The sequence below is a fragment of the Barbus barbus genome (assembly GCF_936440315.1).
Source record: "Barbus barbus genome assembly, chromosome: 7".
Classification (NCBI taxonomy): domain Eukaryota; kingdom Metazoa; phylum Chordata; class Actinopteri; order Cypriniformes; family Cyprinidae; genus Barbus; species Barbus barbus.
In genome coordinates, this window is record NC_136735.1 from 4,775,650 (window position 1) to 4,799,947 (window position 24,298).

Here is a 24,298-nt window from a genome sequence, read left to right on the forward strand (position 1 = left end):
CCTTTACTTTTATTTTTATGAGTTGGTGTGAAAATGTAAACGTTCCATTATTATTGCTACAATAAACCCACAGCCTCTGTTTCTATTGCATATTTTTCAGATTTGTATATATTATTATTTTTTTATTATGCAAGTAAAGAATGTGACAATGTTTACATGTGTCAAATACAGAATCCCATGGACCAAACATATTACATAATAGTAAGAAACATAGGTTAAGTAAAGAAAGTGACAATATTTACACGTGCACTGTAAAAAGTAAACCAGTGCAATTGTTGCTTTGAGGAGGTATTTCTATCTGATACTACACACAATTCTAGTTTTGTTGTTGTAATCTAGTTCAACCAAGATTATGTAACATAAAACAAAAGGATGTTATTTCAATTAAAATCCGTTATGTTGATCCAACAAATAATTTGGAATAAAGCTCAGAAAAAAACACACTCCAAAAAAAACATACCTGCTCCATGCTGATTAGCGAATTTTAATTAAACAAGAAATTATGATTTGAAGTTATTGTATATTCTAAGTTGTAGCAAAGTGAAAAGCACAATATATGCCAATATGCTACCCCCCCCCCCCCCCCATCCCATCCCCATAAATACAGAATATGCATCCTGTACATAAACGTTTTGAAATTATAAGATATATATTTTCTTTTGGGGGGAGGGGGGGGGGGGGGGATTTCATGCAAAAGCTTTTTTCATAAATTGTTTTTTAAACTTTTCAAAAGTTTCTTGAATAACAGATATACAGTGATCGTACTGAAAACCACTGTGTGTGTGTGTGTGACAAGGCCAATGCATTAAAACCTTTCAGTTTAATCACCATTCTATATTAATGCACTGCTTTAATTGATACGCGCGCACACACACACCACTGGCAAACAGAGATCGGAGATCACTCTGTGCAAAAAGTAATTCAGAAGCTCAAAACCTTCATCAGCACTGCCACACAACTTTTATTAATTGATAGGCTACTGAATCGCTACATTATATTTCTTAGCAATGAGGGAGTAAAATCGCTGTTTTTTATGTAACTAAACTTATTGTTTGTAGAGAGACAGATGCAGACAATTCTCACATCTCTCTCTCTCAAAATGGACATAGCTGTCTGTCATTTAACATTTCTTTTGCAAAACAGTTGACTAATATTAAATGATTTACAGCTTCATCTTACCTCGCTCTCTTTCAATGTTAAACTGACGCTTTGCGCTCAGCATCTGTGAACAGTAAACCCCGCATACTTTGATTTGATTGGCCATCTCAGTCATTTTGACATTGACTAGAGTTGTTGAGGATTTGATTTGAAGAGCCTAGTATATGTGCAGCGGTCACGCGCGCATCTGTAAACTAGCGCAAGTTAATTCTCACATTTTAATAGTATTTATAGCTCCTAAAAGGCTGTGTGACTATGAGAAGTTATTGCATAAAAATGTACATCAGTATGCAGTTTTCCCTGTTGCTCGCACTAACAGATCTCTCTCACACTTATTACAATCCAGTCTGACTTTATTTCTTTCATACGAAACTTCTAATTGAGAATTAACTGAGGTTAAGATTTTGATGTTTTATTGAAAATAATCAAGTTTGAAGTCACCGTTGTGGATAAAGATTTGCTTTAACTGGGCACTTGATCCTTGAGTACATAATATCAGCATTTCTTTGACTGTGGTAGTTGTGAAGGAAACTGTTGCCAGATGATCTTGATTATTTGCTGATGATGACTCAGTTTCCACACAGTGGTCAGATTCATTGATTGAATCAGCAGCTGGATGTGTGTATCACAATTTTTTAATGATGTTGTAAGTATCAGATGTTGACAGTTTCCTCTTTCATTATATAAGTGTTTTCAGCTAGTTTTTTTTTTTTTTTTTTGATTTACACAAAGATCAAAAATCATCGCAAGAGTTTCAACAATGATGACAAACCATTTAATGACTTCAGTAGCTTGCAGTGAGGGGCAGATGAAGCCTCATGAAGCTTTAAGTTTATCAGCCAAGTGTTTTACAAAAGGGTTCATTTCTGGAGGCTTCATTTTAAGGTTAGTAAGATGTTGTAATATTTTTTAAATAGACATCATGCTCACCAAGGTTGCACTTATTTGAACAAAAATACAGTAAAAAGAGCAATATTGTGAAATATAACCATTAAAATGACTATTTTCTATTTTAATATATTTTAAAATGTAATTTAAAATGCCTTTGCGATCAAAGTTGAATCTTCAGCATCATTACTCCAGTGTTCAGTGTCACATGATCCTTCAGAAAAAATTATATCATTTGCTGCTCAATATTGCTGCTTCATATTTGTGTGGAAACCGTGATGCATTTTTCAGAATTAATTTTATACATAGTAACAATGATATGTAATGTAATGATGTGGCAATGTTTTATAAAGATCTACTTATGCTTCTGATGCTTTTGGGAAACGCAGCTCTATTTGAACAAACACTGTGACTGAGCCATGTGTCCGCAGCGAACGCTGTCTGTGATTTACTGGTTTTGTCTTTCAGCATTTGCGTTCCGATCGTGCAGGAGAAATCGCTCTAACACAATTAGACTAACACTTAAAAGCTTATTTATGCACAGAATTTCTTAATAAAATTAGTGATTAAAAAAATGCACTTTAGAATCGATATTTTTATGTGAGGATCGATCCATTCAATACAACATCAGTATCGAAAGTATCGATACTTTAGGATCGATCCGCCCATCCCTATAGCTGAACGCCAGTTAGTAAGCCAAAGATAAACACCTTCATGATTTTCATTCAAGTGACTTAAAAGCAGAAAGTGTAAGCTCATCTGCTGTTTGCAAGCTTATAATTCAGCAATGTGCGAATGCACAAGTGTTTGTTGTGACGCAATTGCTTAAAAGCAAACCACTTGCAGTTATTAAAAGGGCCAAGAGCCCAACTAAAGCAAACACTGATCTCCATGATAGTGGCTTCATTTTAATCAATAAAACATCAACATCTGATCGTCTGTAATTCTCAATAACAGCAGGTGTACGTCACTAATGCACAATCATCATTTAATTAGTCACTTAATTATCTCATTAACTTTAACTATTTAAGGACTTGGGATTTGACTCGAGACTTGTTTGTGACTTGAAAGGAATGACTTGGTTCCTCCTCTGGAGAAATCAGCTGCTGAGTTCATGGGTGGAATAAATATATGGCAGGACGTTTACTTTCATGAAACTTCATTTCACCATCACTAGTTTTTTTCGTGTGAAAATAATTTTTTCATGTCTTAAAATAGCTTGAATGTAACTCTGCATCCTTGCCTCATTTACTATAGGTGGATCTATGAATATGCAAATCAGCCCCGCCTCCACTCAGTCACACAGCAGCCAGCCATGAGCCAGGGCCTCCTGATACACTAACTGAAATGTAGTAACTTTAGACGCGATACAATGGCAATGGTAAGTGGAAATATTGGTTAAATATTAAGCCATATGTGTTTGAACCAGAAATAATCTGGTATGCTCAACATAAGCAAGGAGACTTATGACTAACTTCATGAGGTAACATTATCTGTTTGCACTGGTTCGTACATGGATAATGACTGATAAAACTATGTTTTTACTAGCGGACAACTACAGTGGATACTATAACATTTGTTAAATTTACTTACTTGACGATGTTGTGTCCTAAAAATACCTTGAAGACTCATATGCAGCCAAGTTTGTGATTCCAAATCGCACCCGCAAGCGTACACGTGTGAAGAGCGGACGCCAATGCAGGAGAGGTGGATCTGACTCCGGGCTAATTTTACAATGTTGCCGCGGTTTATTATTCAAGTTAGCAGTTCCAAATACAAATACATAAGTGGTAATAGCACATGACATCATGAAAATAGTTAATAATATTAACAGTTAGCGAAACATCTACAGAAAAATATACGTTAACTGTTACCGGATTAACTTCTCACTAGACCCTCTGCTTTGCAGCACAGTTAATGATTGGCTAAGGATAGGATCCCTTGACGCAATTAGTTAGTGAATTTTCTGACGTAGCAAAAGAGGGCTATTTCAAACTGCGTTTCTGTGACTGCCATTGGGAAACTACAGTTTTAAGGTGAAAATACTCAGCAATGGTGTTAATTAATGGATTAGAGTTAAGAGCAAATTTAACACAGGAGTCAAGGGTCAAGAGCCCAACTAAAGTAAACACTGATCTCCATGATGGTGGCATCATTTTAACCAATAACATCTGTATCCTCAACATCTGATCCTCTGTGATTCTCAATAACAGCAGGTGTTCATCACTACTGGACAATAGTCACTTAGTTATTTCATTAAGTTTAACTCTTTAACTCTTTGAAAGTACCAACTCTGCTCCATTGATTAAAAACTAGGACTGGACACTGGACTCAGATACAACACTGCCTAGAATGCTGAGTAATTAATGAAAATTAAGTTGAAATAAGTTTCAGGAACATCAGTACTGACCTTAAAAAAACGTTCCACTAACATTAAGAAAACTGGACATATAGAACGTTCCCATAACCAAAACCATAACCAATTTTTTATGAACTCAAAATTGTTAGCTGGGCTTATCCGTCTCTCCAGCATCTCTACTTCTAAGCATCTCACAGAAAATGGAGGAACTAGTGTGTGCTGGGACCAAACTCTCCCACTCTTCGCTGCAAGCCCCCAGATATCAACTAAAAAACGGCGGGCCCCCCAACCACCAAAGACTGCAGGCCCAGCTCTCCCTCCTCCCCCCAACCACCAAAAACTGCAGGCCCAGCTCTCCCTCCTCCTCCTGTGAGAGCTCCCCGACGGCTACCACAACACCAGGGCCCAAACCCTCTTCCACCTGGTGTAGGTCAACCAAAAACAACTGATGACAGCTGTCAGTGATATGTGTCGGGTCCCCGCTATATTAACAGCAACATTCACAAATGTTTACAGAACAAGTGGGAACCCAGTGTACCTGTAACCTCCTCTATTTCTGTTTTAACATGTGATAGACAGTCTAAGGCCTTCTCAAGCCGTATGGTTGACCCATCTAACCTGCGGCCTATAATGCATCAATCTAAGATTACTGTAGAGACTAAATGTAATTCCATCAAGTTAGCATTTTTAAACATTCGCTCACTAAAAAAAATAAATCATTTCTGATCAATGATTTAATAACCACAAACAGCCTGGATTTTATGTTTCTAAATGAAACATGGTTAGAAGACAGCTGCAGTGCAACAGTCCCCCATGAAACAGCCCCTCCTAACTTTAATTGTATAAGTGTCTGCAGGACTGTGAGGAGAGGTGGAGGTGTAGCTGCTCTGTTTAAAGATGTTTATCAATGCAAGCAAGTGTCATTTGCTCAGTATATGTCGTTTGAATACCTAATTATTGTGCTGAAAGGAGCTCAACACACTCTGTTTATCATTATTTACAGGCCTCCAAAATATTTTGCAGCCTTTGTTGAAAGGGAAAGGGAAGTGGTGTGTGGCCAAGTATGGTGACCCATACTCGGAATTTGTGCTCTGCATTTAACCCATCCAAGTGTACACACAGTAGTGAACACACACCTGAAGCAGTGAAGAGCTCACTGAACTGTTATCCATAATTTCGTCAGAGTTTGACTGTTTTGCTATTGCAGGGGATTTTAATATTCACATAGATAATGCAGAAATCAAAACTACAAAAGAAATTATAACTGTTTTAAACACTTTTGACCTGAGTCAGCATGTGCATGGACCCACACACAATCGTGGACACACTCTAGAGGTCTAAACATTTCATCCATTGTTATTAAGGATGTAACACTATCTGATCACTTCTGTATTTTCTTTGATATATTGATCTTTCACCACTGAACTCAGTCAGTCCGTGTCGGCAACAACACCTCGAGCACTACAACACTGAGCACAGGTGCCCCACAAGGCTGTATGCTTAGCCCGCTGCTCTTCACACTGCTGACCCACGACTGCACTGCCAAGTTCAGCTCCAACCACATCATCAAGTTTGCTGATGACACAACAGTGGTAGGTCTCATCAGCAACAACGATGAAACGCACTACAGAGAGGAAGTGGCACAGCTGGCTGAATGGTGTGGCACAAACAATCTGTCCCTCAATGTGGAGAAGACAAAGGAGGTTGTGATGGACTTCAGGAGAAACTCCGTTGACCACCCCCCACTGACCATCGACAGCTCGACTGTGGAGAGAGTCAGCAGCACTAAATGCCTGGGGGTGCACATCACAGAGGATCTCACCTGGACCACCAACACCATGTCACTCTCCAAAAAGGCACAACAGCGCCTACACTTTCTCCGCCGGCTGAAAAGAGCAAGTCTCCCTTCACCCATCCTCACCACATTCTACAGAGGCACTATTGAGAGTGTGCTGACCAGCTGCATCACTGTCTGGTACGGGAACTGCAGTGCTGCTGACCGCAAGACCCTCCAGCGGACAGTGAACACAGCTGCAAAGATCATCGGTGCCCCTCTCCCCTCCATCCTGGACATTTTCCTTACACGATGCTCCAGCAAAACCAACAGCATCGTGAAGGACTCCACCCATCCCTCCCACAGTCTCTTCCAGCTCCTACCATCAGGAAGACGGTACTGGAGCATCAGAGCCCGCTCCGCCAGACTGCTCAACAGCTTTTTCCCCCAGGCTGTGAGAGCCCTGAACCCAAACCACCCCGCCCCCCTCTGAAACCCCATGCAAACCCCTACCTCCAGAAACATGGACCACCCCCCACCCCAAACCTTACCACACCAAAGAAAAACTGTATGGAACTTTTATTTATTTATTTTTTAATTTTTTTTTTGTGCAATTCGAAGTGTGCTACACACAGGTGAGTGGGCCTGTACAAACCACATGTAGTAACATCTATGTGCACTATGGACATTTTACACTATGGACACTTTACACTATGTGCACTATGGACACTTACACACACTGCTGCGTGTGCACAATCCCACAAAAGACTCAGCAATATATGTATGTTTACATGCTCATGCACTACAAATCATCCTGCACTGTTCCCCAACCAGCTGCTGACTCAAATGTCTCTCTTTGCACATGTACAGTATTTGTGAAGCATTCGTATAGTTTGTATTTTTTATCTTCTATTTTTTAGTTTGTATAGGGTAATATTTATGTGAAGTATTCGTATAGTTTGTATTTTTTATCCTTTATTCTTTTAGTTTATGTAGCACCGTGGTCCTGCGAGACACGACATTAGACAACTGCAGCTCATCCAGAACGCTGCTGCCAGGATTCTGACTAGAACCAGAAAATCTGAGCATATCACACCAGTCCTCAGGTCCTTACACTGGCTTCCAGTTACATTTAGGATTGATTTTAAAGTACTTTTACTCGTTTATAAGTCACCCAATGGCCTCGGAACGAAATACATATGCTCACTGAATATAAACCGAACAGACCACTCAGATCATTAGGATCAAGTCAGTTAGAAACACCAAGGGTTCACACAAAACAAGGGGAGTCTGCTTTCAGCTATTATGCCGCCCGCAGTTGGAACCAGCTTCCAGAAGAGATCAGATGTGCTAAAACATTAGCCACATTTAAATCCAGACTCAAAACTCATCTGTTTAACTGTGCATTTGTTGAATGAGCACTGTGCTACGTCCGAACCGACTGCACTGTCTGCACTGTATTTTATGTAATCATTTTCTATTCTTAACTGTTTTAAATTCATTTCTATTTCATTTTAAAATTCCTTGTTTTTATTATTATTTTTTTAATTCCCTGTTTGTATTGCTGTGATTATTATTTTTAATGACTATTTCACTTTCTTTTATGTAAAGCACTTTGAATTACTGTGTATGAAATGTTCTATATAAATAAACTTGCCTTGCCTAGTGCACCCTTATCTATTTACGGAAGAAACTGGCGTTGGAGACCAGAATCAATGACTATAATTGTTGAGAAATGCCAGTAACAGAACTGTTTTGAGTTTCCTGGCCATGAAGTAGGATCTGCTTATCATCTGTCATTCAAATTCAACTCCAGTTATTTATTTACACCATCTTAGTTAAAATTGCACAACAGTGACACCTATTGAGAAAATATGAATATCGTGTTGTCAGCCATTTGTGTTTAATAGCTGTAAACAGGATGCCATCATCCCACAATCTCTATTTTCTATCATCATCCTCTCTGTCTCTTAATGGCACAGTGGTGCAGATTAAACACATTATTTATTCCTATAATAAAACGTTCTGGTCCCTTGTCATCAGTATATAGGCTGTTACGCATCTTTCAGGGTATTTGAGTCCGTTTTTATAGGCACAGGTTCCTTTTGTTGGATATTATAGCTGCTAACATGATCACAGGGAAAAACTCCACATTACTTTGACAACATATATTTAATCATACAGTTATATGAGTATACAGAGAGTTTTAGAATGAGAATGAATGTCTCAATTTTTCTGAGTATGAACTAATGAAACCACTTCCTGTGAAGGGTTTGCTCTATTTAAAAACACGCTACACATTATAAAGACCACACCTCATCTGTGAACACATACTGTACTCTACTGTAAGTAACAGCAAATAATGGAATCAGGGACCTTTTATGTATGCAGAAATATTAATAACAGATCTGGACCTCGAACACAGAGTCACTGTCAGGATGAAGGAAAAGCTCGAAAGCAAAGTAAGCAGAAAGTTTAGTTTGAAGTAAGGGTGGTTTCGCAGATAGTTTAGCTAATGTTTGAGGGGATGAGAAATGTTTTTTTAAAAATCAATCATTGTTTTCTTGGAAACCGTTATTTTTTTCTGTTTACATTTTCAACATTTTTTGTTTTTGTTTTCATATTTTAGTGTGTAAGGTACGTTTTATGTTTACAAAGGACATACTCTTTAAAAATAGTTTACCCAGGTAGATTACATACAAAGGTTGATTTGAAATGTTATATCTAATAATATATATTAAATTGCCGAAATATTTGTGTGTTTTGTGTCGTGTTTGTCAGGAGGAAGTAGATGTTTGGTGTTGATCACAGTGGGTCTCGGGCTCATTTGTGTTCTTCTGCTGGTCTTCATGATACTGCAGCACATCACCGTCACAGCAGAGAGAGACCTGATAAAGAGTTACAAGAACACAGCTGAAGAGTTCAATCAAACGATCAACAGTTTACAGCACAATTACACTGATATAATGACTGAAAAACACCAACTGCAGAACAAATTCAGCTCTTTGAGTCAGAAGAAACTGGAGCTGGAGACCAGAGTCAGAGATCTCACTGCTGAGAAAGATCAGTTACAGATCAACTTCAACTCTTCGAGTCAGAAGAAACTGGAATTAGAAAGCAGAATCACATCTTTAAATGATGAGCTGAAGAAAGAAGAATCTAAACGGAGTGAGTAGAAATCTGGTTGTTTCTTTACATCTCTTTATCTTTACACAAAAAGTTTAAAAATATTCTTTTGGTTAGGAAATCTGTGTGGTCCAGTTTGTTATTTTATATCCAGTGAGTTGAAGAGCTGGTCTGACAGCAGGCAGTACTGCAGAGATCATGGAGCTGATCTGATCATTATCAACACTGAAGAGAAGCAGGTGAGTTTGTGTGAGTGTCTGTTAATGAATGAGAGGAATCACTTATTCCTGTTTTTATTCACACACAGAGACTCATATCTTCATTAGTCAAGGAGAGAGTGTGGATCGGTTTGTCTGACACAGAGAACGAGGGCAACATGACATGGGTGGATAATTCAACACTGAATCAAGGGTAAGTGCTAAAATACCTAAAGAAAACCACTGTGGATATAATTGTTTTAGGGGTTTTTTTTTCTTAATGATAATGAGATCATCACAACCTCTAGAAAATAGCTGAAGACACAACTTTTCCAGAAACACCACAATCACAGATTTTTTGCAAAATAAATCTTTCCTTTACTTTGATTTACCTTCACTTTTGCTGTAGCTACTGTACTAAGTTTATTTTGATGCATGTTATTCAGGTTTTGGTTTGAAGAAGGGCCAAATAATGCAGGTGGAAATGAAGACTGTATTGAACTGATACCTTCAGAGACCATCCTGAACTGGAATGATCTGCCATGCTCAGAGAACAGAAAAGGGATTTGTGAGAAATAAGGTTCATCCCATATTGTGTTTTTAATTGCATTGTTTCATGGAATCACTGGTGAATTGTGATAGGCTATGTTTCTGACTCATGTCTTATAAAACAGTCCGCTACTTTAAAGTTATATAAACTGCTTTCATGTTATCAATTTAGTTTTATGGTTTTCTTTAACATACAAGTGTAAAGTGTCCCAGATTGCCCTATTTCATCCTATTATTCTGACACTGGTGTCTGAATAAAATGGTCAGTAACCATTATTACTATAGTAAACGGACAGCAGTTCCTCTGGCCCAGAGAAGAGATATATTCCACTAAAGCAGGAGTCAAACTCACTTCCTGGAGGGCCGCAGACCTGCAGAGTTTAGTTCCAACCTTGCTCCAACATACATACCATGTAGTTTTCAAATAAGCCCGAAGGACTTGAGTTGCTTGATCAGGGGGCTGTTCCATAAAAGACGCTAAGAAAAGCGGGGATTAAAGTCCAAAACCTGACTTGAAATAACCTAACAAATCAATCGGGACTAAAGCGGTTCCATAAACGGCAATTCAAGTTCACGCAATCTGACTAATGCTATCCAGGTTGAGTGAGTCAGGATAATGTGACGTACACGCTTATTCTGAAGCAGCCCTTAATGTCGATCATGGATCAAATCGATCCACCATAGCAAACAGCGAATATTTGTGCTGTTTAACGCATTTGAAACATTGTGTTTTCCTCAGTGCATAACTGATACGTCACAGGTATATTTTTTACATCTGTAAATGTCAGAAAGCCATGCAAATATATCCATTTAGCTGTCAGGAGTGGGCGAGGCTTATGCGAGAGAACGAGCGCTGCGGCGCGCATGCGCGCTACACAGACGGAGCAGGATAGAATACTAGCGCAAGAATTCTGAATAAAATATACATTCTGCTGAAATATTTGTTGTTGGACATTAAATGTGACACATAGAATTTTACTACATATAAGTGTATTTTTATGATAGCAGCAACTGTTAATCACTAATGTGTGTTCCTCTTATCAGTTAAAATGTACTCTGATTTCTATTATAAATTTACACTTTTAATTCAGTGATTTTAACTTTTGATTGTGTTTTTATGCTTTAATGCTTTAAAGAGACATTTTAGATTATAATGTTTTAAAAGGTACAGCTGTCATAAATTCAGAGAGAAAGGCTGCATGGCTAGAAACTTCTGATCAACTTCTGATTTAACTATGTTAAAATGTCATTCGCCTACATTTTGGGCACAATACATTAAATACAGTTGGTTGTAGCCTATTTTTTATTTATTTGATTATTTAAGGTGTATTTTCTGTATACTTTTATTTTTGGACCGATAATAAATTAAACTGACTGTATGTGAGAGAGTCAGTGGTAATATGGATGCGTTCCTATTGGTCAGAGTTAGAGGAGCTCAGCTTAGCCTGACAGTTAGCCTGCTCTGGACCAGGTTAGTTTGCCAGCATAAGTTGCCGGGGTAACTGAGTTTGAACTTTTTTAAGTTTGATTTATGAAACCGAATCTACCAAAAATAAGCCTGACTAACCGAAATAAGCCTGGCTTATACTCTAATCTTGGTTTATGGAACAGCCCCCTGCTCTACAGTGATCAGATAGACACTATGAGCTGATTTGATTAAATCCAAAATAACTTTTGTTTTCTTGTTTCATTTATATGTTTAGGTTTTGCATAATCATCCTTGTGATACTACAGCATACAAGAAAAGAGTTTCTCTCAAATTTACAGTGAATTAAGTGTAAATCTATGTAAAGTATATAAAAATTTGAACTCCACTATTTTCCAGAAATGCACAGACATCAAGAACCAGCATATGAATCTCAACAATGGCAACAATCAACAAAATGATTCATGCTGTAATGCATGAAAAACTCACATGTTAATAATTGATGAATAATTATTGCCACCACTGTTGAGGATCATATGATAAATGTTCATGTCTAAAAGCCTAATCTTAAGCAGGATTTAATTTTCTCAATATTGAAGCATTATGGTGCATTCGCTTCACATGAGTTCTAGTTCTTTTAGTGGTCAAATGTAGCTAATACACCAAAAAGATTTAAACTGTTAACTTTCATTAATCAAAAGATAATCTGCTTCAAGGTTTGATTCAGCATCGCACAAATGTTTGCTGTGAAACAATATTGCAATTGTTCAGAAATAAATTTCTTTGAATTAGCAAAAGGCTCAATAGCCCAACTAAAGCCGGGCTCACACTGTACGATTTTTAATAGTCTTTTGCGATTGTTGCTTGTCACACTGTACGAACATGATCCCCATGTATGTGAGAGAGAGAGATAGATAGATAGATAGATAGATAGATAACAAACCACTCATTCGAAGAATGGTCATCCTCGCACAAGGAAAACTGTATTTTTCTCAAAGAAAACTGTAAGGGGATTTTATTTATTGTTTTATTTTCAATTTATTATTAGTCATGTTATTTAAATCCTTTTTGTACAACCATCAGATAATATTTTCTCATGATCTGTTAAAATTGTCTAGTTATTTTTCATATCGACTTTTCCTTTACGGGAGTTTTAGGTGAGTATAAGACGTCCATGTCTATATATTTCAAAGCTCTTTTCTGATTTTCCACAGAAATGTCCAAGATCTATTTATCTAGCCTCGGCACGCAACAGGATTCCTCCCCCGGACCACCACCAGACACCACCGGATGTTCAAAACGGACCATAAAAACACAAAATATATTCCTCAGGACTTCATTTATGGTCTTATCAACGGACGGAATTCCACATATGATGGTTTCCAGCTATGGAACTTTTTAACAGGTCACAAGGTCAACACAACGTGGGCGGTCGCGACCTGGGTGGGCCAAATAGGGGGAGGAGGGAAAGGTAAAAAAGGTCAAAGCCATAAATCAATCTTAACAATGAGTCATAAATCAAGTTTGACACATGGTGCATCTTATTGACTACTTCCGCGACCTGCCAATCCTCAAGGAAATATGTATGAACTGACTTCATCTGACTAAAATTACCATAGTTACTAAAACAGATAATAATTAAGATAGTTCTATGATTCTAGAGCTAGCATATAATATTTCTGTAATATGGCCAAATCGATTACAAAACCATACACAAAGGAATGCGCATGCTCGGGTCTACACAAATAAGATTTGCTGTCTTATAAACCAATGGAACTGGGGGTGGGCGGAGTGACACGTGTCACGTGTCGAGTTGTTTAATTCTCCTCTGCTGAGATCTTGAGAGATTTTGGCCCGGTTTCACAGGCAGGGCTTAGACTAAACCAGGATTAGGCCATAGTTCAATTAGGACATTTAAGTAATTTTTATAAACGTGCCTTAGAAAAAACATTACTGGTGTGCATCTTAAGACAAAACAAAGGCACTGATATATTTTAAGATCAGTCAGTGCAAGATTATTTCAGTTGAAACAGCTCAGACTTACATTTTAGTCCAGGACTAGGCTTAAGCCTTGTTTGTGAAACCGGGGTTTAATGTGTTAGTTGTTTTCATCTAAGGCTGTGAATGTATGTCAGGTGTAGTTGTTGTGTTTCAGATGGTCTCTTTATCTAGACATACAGACATAGTGTTCATTTAACACTGAGGATTTTAGATGCGGAGATGTTGATAAAACTTCAGTTGAAACAACATTTCAGAACATCATATAAACCTTTAAATAATGTTCTATTAACATCAAGGAAACTGGAAAATTGTATGTTCTTGGAACATTACAAATCAATGTTCCTGGAATGCTGAGTAATTAATGAAAATTAAGTTGAAAGAACGTTTCAGGAACATCAATTCTTACCTTAAAAAAAACGTTCCACTTACATTAAGAAAACTGGACATATAGAACATCATATAGAACATTCCTATAACCAAAACAATAACCAAAAAAAAAATTTTTTTTTTTAAATTAAAATGCATTTAGAACTTAAAATTGTTTAAGTTCATTCATTAACAGACACTCACACAAACTCACCTGCTTCTCTTCAGTGTTGATAATGATCAGATCTCTGCAGTACTGCCTGCTGTCAGACCAGCTCTTCAACTCACTGGATATGAACAAGCCATCTGGACCCCACAGATATCCTTAGAGAATCACAGACTTTTTAAAAATCCATACATAAAAATAAAAAAATGCAACTACTTGAGCAAAAAATGATTTGTACTAACCTCGCTTAGCAGCGGCCAGAAAATGCTGCGGGATGATGGCAGCAATCAGAAGACAAATGATCCCAAGGCACACAGTGATCAGCACCAAATATCGTCGTCCTCCTGTCAGACAGGAAGAAAACACAAAAATATTAATTAATACACTCCGTATTATCAGAAAATAAGGTTTAAGGAATCAAGTATTGTTTCATACTGACGAATATCTGGAATAATGCAGGAAAATATGCAAACAAGATCATAATGGTAAAAAGTAAAAAATAAAAAAAAAACAGAAAAGAAAAGAAGAAATATTGATGCACTGTAAAACCCAACAAGTTAGGTTAACTCAAACCGTTTGAGGAAACTTATGGCCTTAAACCATTTAAGTTTTTAAAACTAACAGTTATGAGTACTCTGAACTTATTTCAGTTGAGTTCACTAAGTAATTAAGTGATTAATTAAGTGCTGATTGAGCATTAGTGATGAACATCTGCTGTTAACAACCAGAATCACTGACAGAAAAGAGAAACACAAGAACAACTAACTGAAATAAAATACATTAAATCTAAACAACCCCACAAACAGCATCACCAGCTCCACTTATTTATAACCAGACTGAGACATCTACAGAAGATCTTATTGAGAATTAACTAAGGTTTAGATGGTGATTTGTTTCATTTGAAGTAACCATGTTAGAGATCAGTGTCTGCTTTAGTTGTGCTCTTGACATTTGTGGTTTTTTTGTGTCTTCTTTTTTCCCTGGCTGTTAAAAATATATTGTAAAAATATCTCTAAAATTACCTCTGTTTTGTAAGCCTATACATAGGTCTCCACTTCAGTAAATGTACCAATTGCTTTAGTGGAGTACATCTGTTCTCTGGGCTGGAGGAAATGCTGTAGGTTTGAACTTTTTTCGGGCAAATGTGTTCACAGAGGTTTTCAGGGGCTGGTGTGAATAAATCTAGATTCAAATTCAAAGTCACAAGATAGTCTGTGCATGACCTGATATTTTTCTTCATATCCACAGAGCGCTAAACACTTTCATGCAGTGTATGTTTCATTCATACTCGAAGCCGGGAGTGCTCTCATGTTGAAAGACCAAAACAGACTCATAAAAGTAATTATGATGTGCCAGGAAATTCCTAATATGGACAAAAACATCCAGTTTTCACCATATGAGCTGAATAGAAAGCAGAAATGTTTTCATGTGTTCAAGTCATCCTCAGGTTCTAAATAAAGTATATGAATAATGCAATGCTAATTGAAATAGCATTTATTAAAGAAACTATTCTGCCTAATTCTGTGATAAAAATGGGGGAAAAAAGTATTTCAAGACCTAGATCAGAAACATAATCAAACCTATTTCTCACAAACATCTTTTGGCTTCTCTGAGCGTGGCAGATCAGTTCAGTTCAGGACGGTCTCTGAAAGCATAAGTTTAATACAGTCCTCATGTCCACCTGGATCTTTTGACTCTTCCTTAAACCAAAACCTGAATAAAATCTGATAAAAGTAAGTAAAAGTGTGTTGCTAAGATGTTGTGACGGTCCTGTATTTAAAGTGAAAATATGAGGGAAAACACTAAAATGAATCCACAGTGATTTTTTCACCCTATCATTTATTATAGCAATTAGAAAAGAGAACTTTACATTTTCCTTACAAATGAATATCCACTACTTCGAAACAAAACCACAACAAGGCTTGATAAACCCTATTTCTCACAAAAGCCTTTTCTCTTCTCTGAACATGGCAGATCGTTCCAGTTGTTCAAGATGGGTTTTGAAGGCATCAGTTCAATACAGTCCTCATTTCTACCTGCGTCATTGGGCTCACCATTAAGCCAAAACCTGAATAACATACATAAGATTTTCTATGAATCATCAACAAAACTAAAAAGAGTAACAAAGTACAGAAGTACACTTACCCTTGATTCAGTGTTGAATTATCCACCCATGTCATGTTGCCCTCGTTCTCTCTGTCAGACAAACCGATCCACACTCTCTCCTTGACTAATGAAGATATGAACCTCTGCGTGTGAACACAAACAGCAATAAGTGTGATTCCTCTCATTCATTAACAGACACTCACACAAACTCACCTGCTTCTCTTCAGTGTTGATAATGATCAGATCAGCTCCATGATCTCTGCAGTACTGCCTGCTGTCAGACCAGCTCTTCAGCTCATTGGACATGAAAAAACAAACTAAACGATAGTTTTTCACACATAAACACACAATGTTTTAGAACTGTATGCATAAAAAAATAAATGTATTAAACTAAAATAGATGTGAACTTACTTTGTTTAGAAGCGTCCATGTTTAGTTCTTCACTCAGAGAAGTGACTTTGCTTTCTAACTCCAGGTTCTTCTGACTCAAAGAGCTGAAGTTGCTCTGCAGTTGGTGTTTTTCAGTCATTATATCAGTGTAATTGTCCTGTAAGCGGTTGATAGTTTGATTGAACTCTTCAACTGTGTTCTTGTAACTCTTTATCAGGTCTCTCTCTGCTGTGATGGTGATGTGCTGCTGTATGATGAAGATCAGCAGAAGAACACAAATGAGCCCAAGGCCCACTGTGATCAACACCAAACATCTACTTCCTCCTGACAAACACGACACAAAACACACACATGTTAATTAATTACAATTTATTGCATATTATTTAGGTATAATATCTCAAATCAACCTTTATATGTAATCTACCTTGGTTGGTAGATAAATGATGAGGCTTTTTGAAGTCTATGTTCTTTTAAAATTACAAACATATGGAATTACTGTAAATGTAAAGCGCACTGTTTACAGTACAATTAAAAAAGCCTATGCAAACAAAAACATACACTGCAAATGTAAACAGAAAATAATGGTTTCTGAGAAAACAATGATTGAATTTTATTTAACAATTCTCATCCCCTCGAACATTAGCGATACCCATCACCGCCTTTCCTTCAAACTAAACTTTCGGCTTACTTTGCTTTCGAGCTTTTCCTTCATCCTGACAGTGACTCTGTGTTCGAGGTCCAGATCTGTTATTAATATTTCTGCATACATAAAAGGTCCCTGATTCCATTATTTGCTGTTACTTACAGTAGAGTACAGTATGTGTGCACAGATGAGGTGTGGTCTTTATAATGTGTAGCGTGTTTTTAAATAGAGCAAACCCTACACAGGAAGTGGTTTCATTAGTTCAGAAATTTCTAGATTTCATTCTCAGTCTAAATCTCTCTATAAACCCATACTACTTTATGGCTGAATATTTACTGCATATTCAACCTCTCAATGTCAAAGCAATGTGGAGTTTTTCCTGTGATTATGTTAGCAGCTAAAATATCCAACAAGAGAAACATGTGACCATCAAAATGGACTCAAATGGCCCTTTTTACTGAAGACAATTGACTGGAACTGGAATTCTTATGGGAATTAATAATGATTGTAATCTGCACCACTGTGGCATTAAGAGACAGAGAGGAGGATGGTAGAAAATAGAGATAGCAGGATAATGACTTCCTGTTTACAGCTATTAAACACAGAAGGGTGACAACAGGATAGTCACATTTTCCTTTTCTCAGTAGGTGTCACTGTTCTGCCAATTTTGACTAAGATGGAGTTGAATTTGAATGTCAGAAGATCAGCAGATCATACTTTATGGCCAGGGAAACTCATTTCTCAACAATTATAGTCATTGATTCTGGTCTCCAACGGCAGTTTCTTACCATGCAGCAGACATTTTTCAGTAGTTTAACCACTGTAACTGGCCTGCAGTCTGAAATCTGAGCATGAGAGATAATTTGTCAATACAAAACGTATTTGTGCCATTCAGCTCACCAATTCATAAATGAACAATACTCACAGTACAGCAATGGTCAAGCTAATGCCAATGTCTTTTTTAATGATCAGTGGGCTTTCTTAATGTGTGTCAGTTCACTAAAGGTCAAGGTCAAGTTCAGATGATGTCATATAATCATACAAGATCACATAACAATATCAATTGAAGTCCTTCAGCTGAAGCTATGGCTGTGTTCCATTTCATTTTTATGCCCTTCCTTAGCAAACTTCCCTTCGTCTTGTTGACTCGTCATTGCACAAGTACTCACTAAAGGCGTAACACTTGCAATGGGCAGAACTGGAATGTCCTAAGCTCTTGATCACTTTGAATCCACTATGGAGTAGTGTGTCGTTCGCGAACGTGCCAGCTCTAAGAGCCGATTCTTTGTAGTGGATGAGAAGAGCCGAATCCCATCGGTGAGAGCTGAACCTTCAGCCGGAGGGCTATTTTAGCCCAGTTTAGCAAATGTGAATGGTTTGTGTGATGGTCAGTAATTTTGTATTCACTGTTTTCATAAAACCTTTATTTTTATGCATTTTTTGTTACAAAAAAAAAAAAATACACAAAAGGATCACCATTATGTGAAAGAAGGAAGGGGACAGACGCTCCGAAGATAGCAAGTGTAGTGGTACAGGCCAGGTAACGTACACAGAGTGACAGAGAGAGGCAGGGGAGCCGGATTTAAATGGTTAAGGTAATGGTAGGAAGACCCTGCATTTTTGCAACATCGAATGCCTCAGAGAGAGTCTTCTCAAAAACAGGACAAATAGTCATAGAGAGGAGAACTCGCATCAGCAGCCCATCCATGTTGAGGCATCTGAACCTGCACTAAAGACTAAAGTGTCTTAATGTTAAGACTTCTGCCTTTATTTATTTGATTTGTTTGCTGTGGTTCTGTGTTCAGTTGTTCAATTAAAGTTTTATTTAAATGTTAAATAGTAACTGTTTATTTTGTTTTGTTCTTTTAAAACAAAAAAACGCATAATGCTTTTATGAAAACACTGAATAAATAAATTGCTTACCAACACACAAATCATTCGCAAAAAAAAAGAAAGCTCAGAGTGATACTAAATGAAGAGCCATTTGGGGGTTGTAAGAGCCGGCTCTTCTAAGGGAGCCGGGCCAAAAGAGATGAACTTCCCATCACTACTGTAGTGTTGATTTATTGTTTAAATTTTTTCCCTTATAAATTTGTTTAATGAAGCATTCAATATTTATAGTTGTATTTGAGTTGTTTTAAATATATATATTTTTAATATTTCATATATCATAAAGTTGTTTGTGGTAGGGGGAAAATTAAATGTAATCTACGGTGATGTCACAGTCGGGTTGCATTGTGGTCTATGGAGCTGCCCTTATGTGTACATCACTAGCATAGCCAGAAATGTTTAAGGGGATGGGGCCTACATAAAACTGGGTGGGCCAAGTGTGTAGCGAAACTGCATGTCAAATTACCAACAAAAAATACAGCACCAAGGTTCATTACACAGTACTTCTAAAGCATGCGTGAGTAATTTGTTATGTTAATGTTCATTTAAAAATTTACTAATAGGACACTATTAAAATTAAACGTTGTATCTGTTAACATTTGACTGAGCTAAGGTTAACAAAGATGAATAAACGCGTTCCAGCGACGTAACACTATAACTTTGCCACGATGAATATGGGAATCACAAAGTTATGTCGCTGGTACGTTATTTGGTACGTCACTGCAACAAATATGGTCCGGTCCAGTTACGTCATTCGATCGATAAATCCAGCACCCGCAGGTGGTTTGTCGGGTTTCATTTGTTCATTTCCGGATTTATTGCTAAGACTTTTACTTTTTAAAGAATTGATCTGATTGCTTCACTAAGCTATTTTCAAATTGAGCTTCACAAACGAGCAAATTTTCTATTATATCCTTACGTCGTAAACATAACATTGCGGGTGGGACTCAGTGTTGGGTGTAACGCGTTACTAAGTAATGCGTTACTGTAATTAAATTACTTATCCATTGAAAAAGTAAAGTAAGGGACTACTGTTCATTTTTAGGTAATTTAATTACATTTACTTATAAAGTACTTGCTTTACATACAGTAAATAATTTCAACAGTTCTAAAATCATTGTTGAATTTGAAATCTAAATTTACCGTCTAAAGATAAAATTGAATGCAGCGGCTTTAACCCTTCGCGCGCCAGGATGTTCACTTTCAGATTTTCCTAATTCACAGAGAAACCTTAAATACTCAGATACATAAAAGACTAAAATCAATGGAATCTAAAAAGCTTGAAGTTGTAAGGCTCCACCCATCCGGCCCAAGGAAGGTATCCGATGGTGGATGAAGGTTTCCTGCGTGTTCGGTCTTTCCAAATGTGCAAAGTTCTTCAATTTAAATTAAACTCTAATCTGACTCCATTTTATCATTTAATCTGACTCCATGTTATTATGACCTCGTATTTAGCTTGAAATACGAATTGATTGCTTGTCTATTTCTAATTTGTATTCTTCTGATATTTGATTATTCCAGTTAACTCTTGACTTTATATTTACTCGTTCATTCGGTTGCTCATGTCTTTAACAAGGATGCAACGTAATCTACTAGAGTCAATAATTACAGAGTAAAACAGAATAAGGTCAAATGTAACAATTTATTATCAGTCAGGTAAATACTGTATGTATTATGTCAATTCCACAGCAATTCAAAGAGATCAAATCATAACAATACAAAACATCGAATTCTCAAAGATAATTCTACGAGTAAAGGATGCATACCTGACTTTATAGAAATACATAGTGTGAGCATTGAGACCCTCACTACGGGCTTTCTGGTTACAGAATCGCCCTGATCCTTTTGCCAAATTTCTTTAAGTACTTCAGACCAGAATAAACATCCCCCAAACTCGAGACAGGAACTAACAATTTGGATTTGCTTTGATCAAGCCGAGTTAGCACCTTTTTGGGACAGAAGGTAATTTGCATGAAAACCACTGGGAACTGACCCACCCTCTATAGTATGCAAAATATCTCTGAACTCTCAGGATCTGTATTCCCTTTTAGTTTACTTCTTACAAGAATGAGACCATTGTACCAGTCGCCCTGAGACAATTCAAATGATACCAAACATGACTGTAAATAACACTTGCATTAATGTAGAATATTACATTCTTCTATTGACCATTCTGAGTGAAGGGAAGGATGGGTGATGGGAAGGAAGGGATGAAAAGGAGTTTATGCATATGCGAGGGAGGCATTTTCCCGCATTTTCTCTCAGTGGGATGTGGAGACAGATGTCTGTATGTTAATGCACTGTGTGTGTGTTGTCCATCTCAGAAGTTCAAAGTGTCTGAGATTCTGTAATCCTTACAAAGTGTTTACTTTTAAATTAACAAATTCAAATCAAAAACTAATATTTCTGATTATGTAATCCCTATGAATGTAAAGCGAGACCAGTTTTTCCTGTATCTGAAAGCCTGGAATTTCTACTTTTAAATTAACGAATTCAAATCGAAATCGAATATTATCTGATTATGTAATCCGTATGAAAGCGAGGTACAGTCTTTCCCGTATCTAAAAGCTTGAAGTTTCTACTTTTAAATGAATGAATTCAAATCGAAATCGAATATTATCTGATTATGTAATCCATATGAAACTAAAGCAAGGTACAGTCTTTCCTGTATCTGAAGTGTCTACTTTTAAATGAACAAATTCAAATCAGTAGACTCATTCCTTCGGTCAAAATCAAGCGGTCGAGTCCTTCATCCACTTCACAATGTGGAACGCACTTCAAAATGTCAGCAGAGTTTGCCCTGAGGGGAAGTGCTTAAGGAAATTGAGAAGGGTGCATTTTTTTATAACTCATCCATTTAAATTATATTAAGCCTTAAAGTTCTGCATAATTAAGGGCATGGCCTCTTGAGTGATAGGTGGATTGCCACTGCTGTCACCGCCGTCGAGCTAGACGGGTGTGCTTTCAGCAACCAGCTCCCACCTATTTGCCCACTTTTGCTTGTCCGGGACTGATGTGCTACCAACAGCCAGCTCCGCTCACTCTGGGATTCAAAAAGGCTTTTCAGAAACCTACAGGAGACGTCATCGACACTATGTCCATGTTTTTATACAGTCTATGATTTATACACTGCCCCTAGGCTGCAGCTAATCATGCTAACGGCGCTAGCAGTGCTAACTGCATGCACGCTGAGGAAGCCGGTGAGGACAACGTGTTCACCATCACGGAGCATGACGTGAGGAGGGTATTCAGGAGAGTGAACATCAGGAAGGCAGCAGGACCAGATGGCATCACAGGTCGGGTTCTGAAGGCCTGCGCTGACCAGCTAGCACCGGTGTTCACCGAGATCTTCAACCTCTCCCTGGAACAGTCCATAGTCCCCTCATGCTTTAAGCAGTCCACCATTGTTCCTGTCCCCAAGAAACCCCAGCCCACCTGCCTAAATGACTATCGCCCTGTAGCCCTCACATCAGTGGTGATGAAGTGCTTTGAGAGACTGGTCAGAGACTTCATCACTGCATCACTACCAGACACACTGGATCCACTACAGTTTGCATACAGACATAACCGCTCCACGGAGGATGCCATCTCACACCTCCTCCACACCACAACAAGTCACCTGGACTGCAGAAAATGAAATTATGTAAAAATGCTGTTTGTGGACTACAGTTCAGCGTTTAACACCATAATTCCCTCCACACTCACCTCCAAGTTGGAGGTCCTTGGTCTCAGCACATACTTGTGCCAATGGATCTCCAACTTCCTGAAGGACAGACAGCAAGCCGTACGGATGGGCAAACACACCTCATCCTCCATCACCCTAAGCACTGGAGCCCCTCAAGGTTGTGTTCTGAGCCCCCTGCTGTACTCACTGTACACCTATGACTGTGTGGCCACTTCCAACTCCACCACCATCATCAAGTTTGCTGATGACACTGTTGTGTTGGGCCTGATCTCAGACAACGACGAGACGGCCTACATACAGGAGATTAAGAACCTGGAGAGTTGGTGCCAGGTGAATAGTCTACACCTGAACATCAGCAAAACTAATGAGCTGTTAGTGGACTTCAGTACGAAGCAGGAGCGGTCATACCAGCCGATTACGATCAGCGGGACTCCAGTGGAGAGAGTGGACAGCTTCAGATACCTGGGTGTTCACATCACGCAGGACTTGACTTGGTCCTGTCATACCAGCACCCTGGTGAAGAAGGCCAGGCAGCGTCTGTACCGTCTGAGACGCTTAAAGGACTTTAGACTTCCCTCTCGGGTGCTTAAGACTTTTTACACCTGCACCATCGAGAGCGTCCTGACGGGCAGCATCACTTCCTGGTTCGGGAACTGCACTATGCAGGACAGACGAGCCCTCCAGAGGGTGGTGCGTTCAGCGGAACGTACCATTCACACCGAGCTCCCTGACCTGCAGGACATCTACAGCAAGCGTGCCTGACCAGGGCCAGGAAGATAGTGAAGGACCTCAGCCATCCCAACAATGGACTCTTTTCTCTGCTGCGTTCAGGGAGGCGCTTCCGCTGCATGAAGGCGAACACAGAGAGAATGAGGAGGAGCTTCTTCCCGCAGGCCATTCGGAGTCTTAACCTCTCTCCACTCTAAGCACATCACCCCACACTTCCACTTTGCACATTTTCATTATATCTGCACTAATTTGTAGAAGGTCACGTAAGGATAAATGAGTGGGACTTACATACCATTTGTCTTTAGTATTCCTTTTACTCACTTACACACTTTACTGCACTGCACAGCACACAGACACTTTATCACTGACATACACTTTACTTTTACAGAATCTATATAGAATCATATTCTATTTTATTCTTCATATCTATTTTTATTCTCATATCTATTTGTTATTTTATTTTATTGCTAGTTTATTTCTATATATATGTTTACTGTACTTTTTCTATTTGCTATTTGTATTTTTGTAAACTTGAGTTTTTTTTCTTAATTTTGTTGGACAGTCGTACAATACATTTCACTACATGTCGTATATGTATGTATATGTATGTGACAAATAAAATTTGAATTTGAATTTTGAAATTTGAATTTGATATTCATGATCATTCTTGAAGCGTCATCAGCTGCACTCAGTGGATGTGCCCTAATAGTTTGGTTATTTAAGACATTCATAATAAATATAAAGCAAGATGCCCTTTTGAAATTTATGATGGGTGGTGTATATAAACTGCAAAGGTAAAACATAAATTGACCCCATACAGCAAAAAAAAAAAAAAAAAAATATTC

The 24,298-nt window shown here is 38.0% G+C and overlaps 2 protein-coding genes across 5 annotated transcripts; one reads left to right on the forward strand and one right to left on the reverse strand.

The window, feature by feature from the left end:
* Nucleotides 1-8,489: 8,489 nt before the first annotated feature.
* On the forward strand, nt 8,490-14,012 carry LOC306872763 (uncharacterized protein). 2 transcript variants are annotated; one of them, XM_079421528.1, is made up of 5 exons: nt 8,490-8,641; nt 8,961-9,347; nt 9,423-9,544; nt 9,613-9,716; nt 9,949-11,344. In XM_079421528.1, exons 1-5 carry the CDS (start codon nt 8,542-8,544, stop codon nt 10,079-10,081), a joined length of 846 nt encoding a protein of 281 aa, XP_079277654.1. In that variant the 5' UTR covers nt 8,490-8,541; the 3' UTR covers nt 10,082-11,344. The 2 variants fall into 2 exon arrangements, 1 of the variants encoding a protein (XP_079277654.1); XR_013784431.1 differs by adding an exon at nt 12,692-14,012 and having other exon boundaries at nt 8,504-8,641; nt 9,423-9,716; nt 9,949-10,082.
* A 34-nt stretch (nt 14,013-14,046) lies between these two features.
* LOC306872764 (uncharacterized protein) lies at nt 14,047-17,345 on the reverse strand. 3 transcript variants are annotated; one of them, XM_079421530.1, is made up of 7 exons: nt 17,195-17,285; nt 16,931-16,973; nt 16,528-16,830; nt 16,330-16,433; nt 16,156-16,259; nt 14,253-14,354; nt 14,047-14,168 (listed from the first exon to the last, which is right to left on the reverse strand). In XM_079421530.1, exons 1-6 carry the CDS (start codon nt 17,273-17,275, stop codon nt 14,258-14,260), a joined length of 732 nt encoding a protein of 243 aa, XP_079277656.1. In that variant the 5' UTR covers nt 17,276-17,285; the 3' UTR covers nt 14,047-14,168; nt 14,253-14,257. The 3 variants fall into 3 exon arrangements, with proteins under 3 accessions (XP_079277656.1, XP_079277657.1, XP_079277655.1); XM_079421531.1 differs by lacking the exons at nt 14,047-14,168; nt 14,253-14,354 and adding an exon at nt 15,839-16,078 and having other exon boundaries at nt 17,195-17,345; XM_079421529.1 differs by lacking the exons at nt 14,047-14,168; nt 14,253-14,354; nt 16,931-16,973 and adding an exon at nt 15,839-16,078 and having other exon boundaries at nt 17,195-17,345.
* Between the last annotated feature and the right edge of the window lie 6,953 nt (nt 17,346-24,298).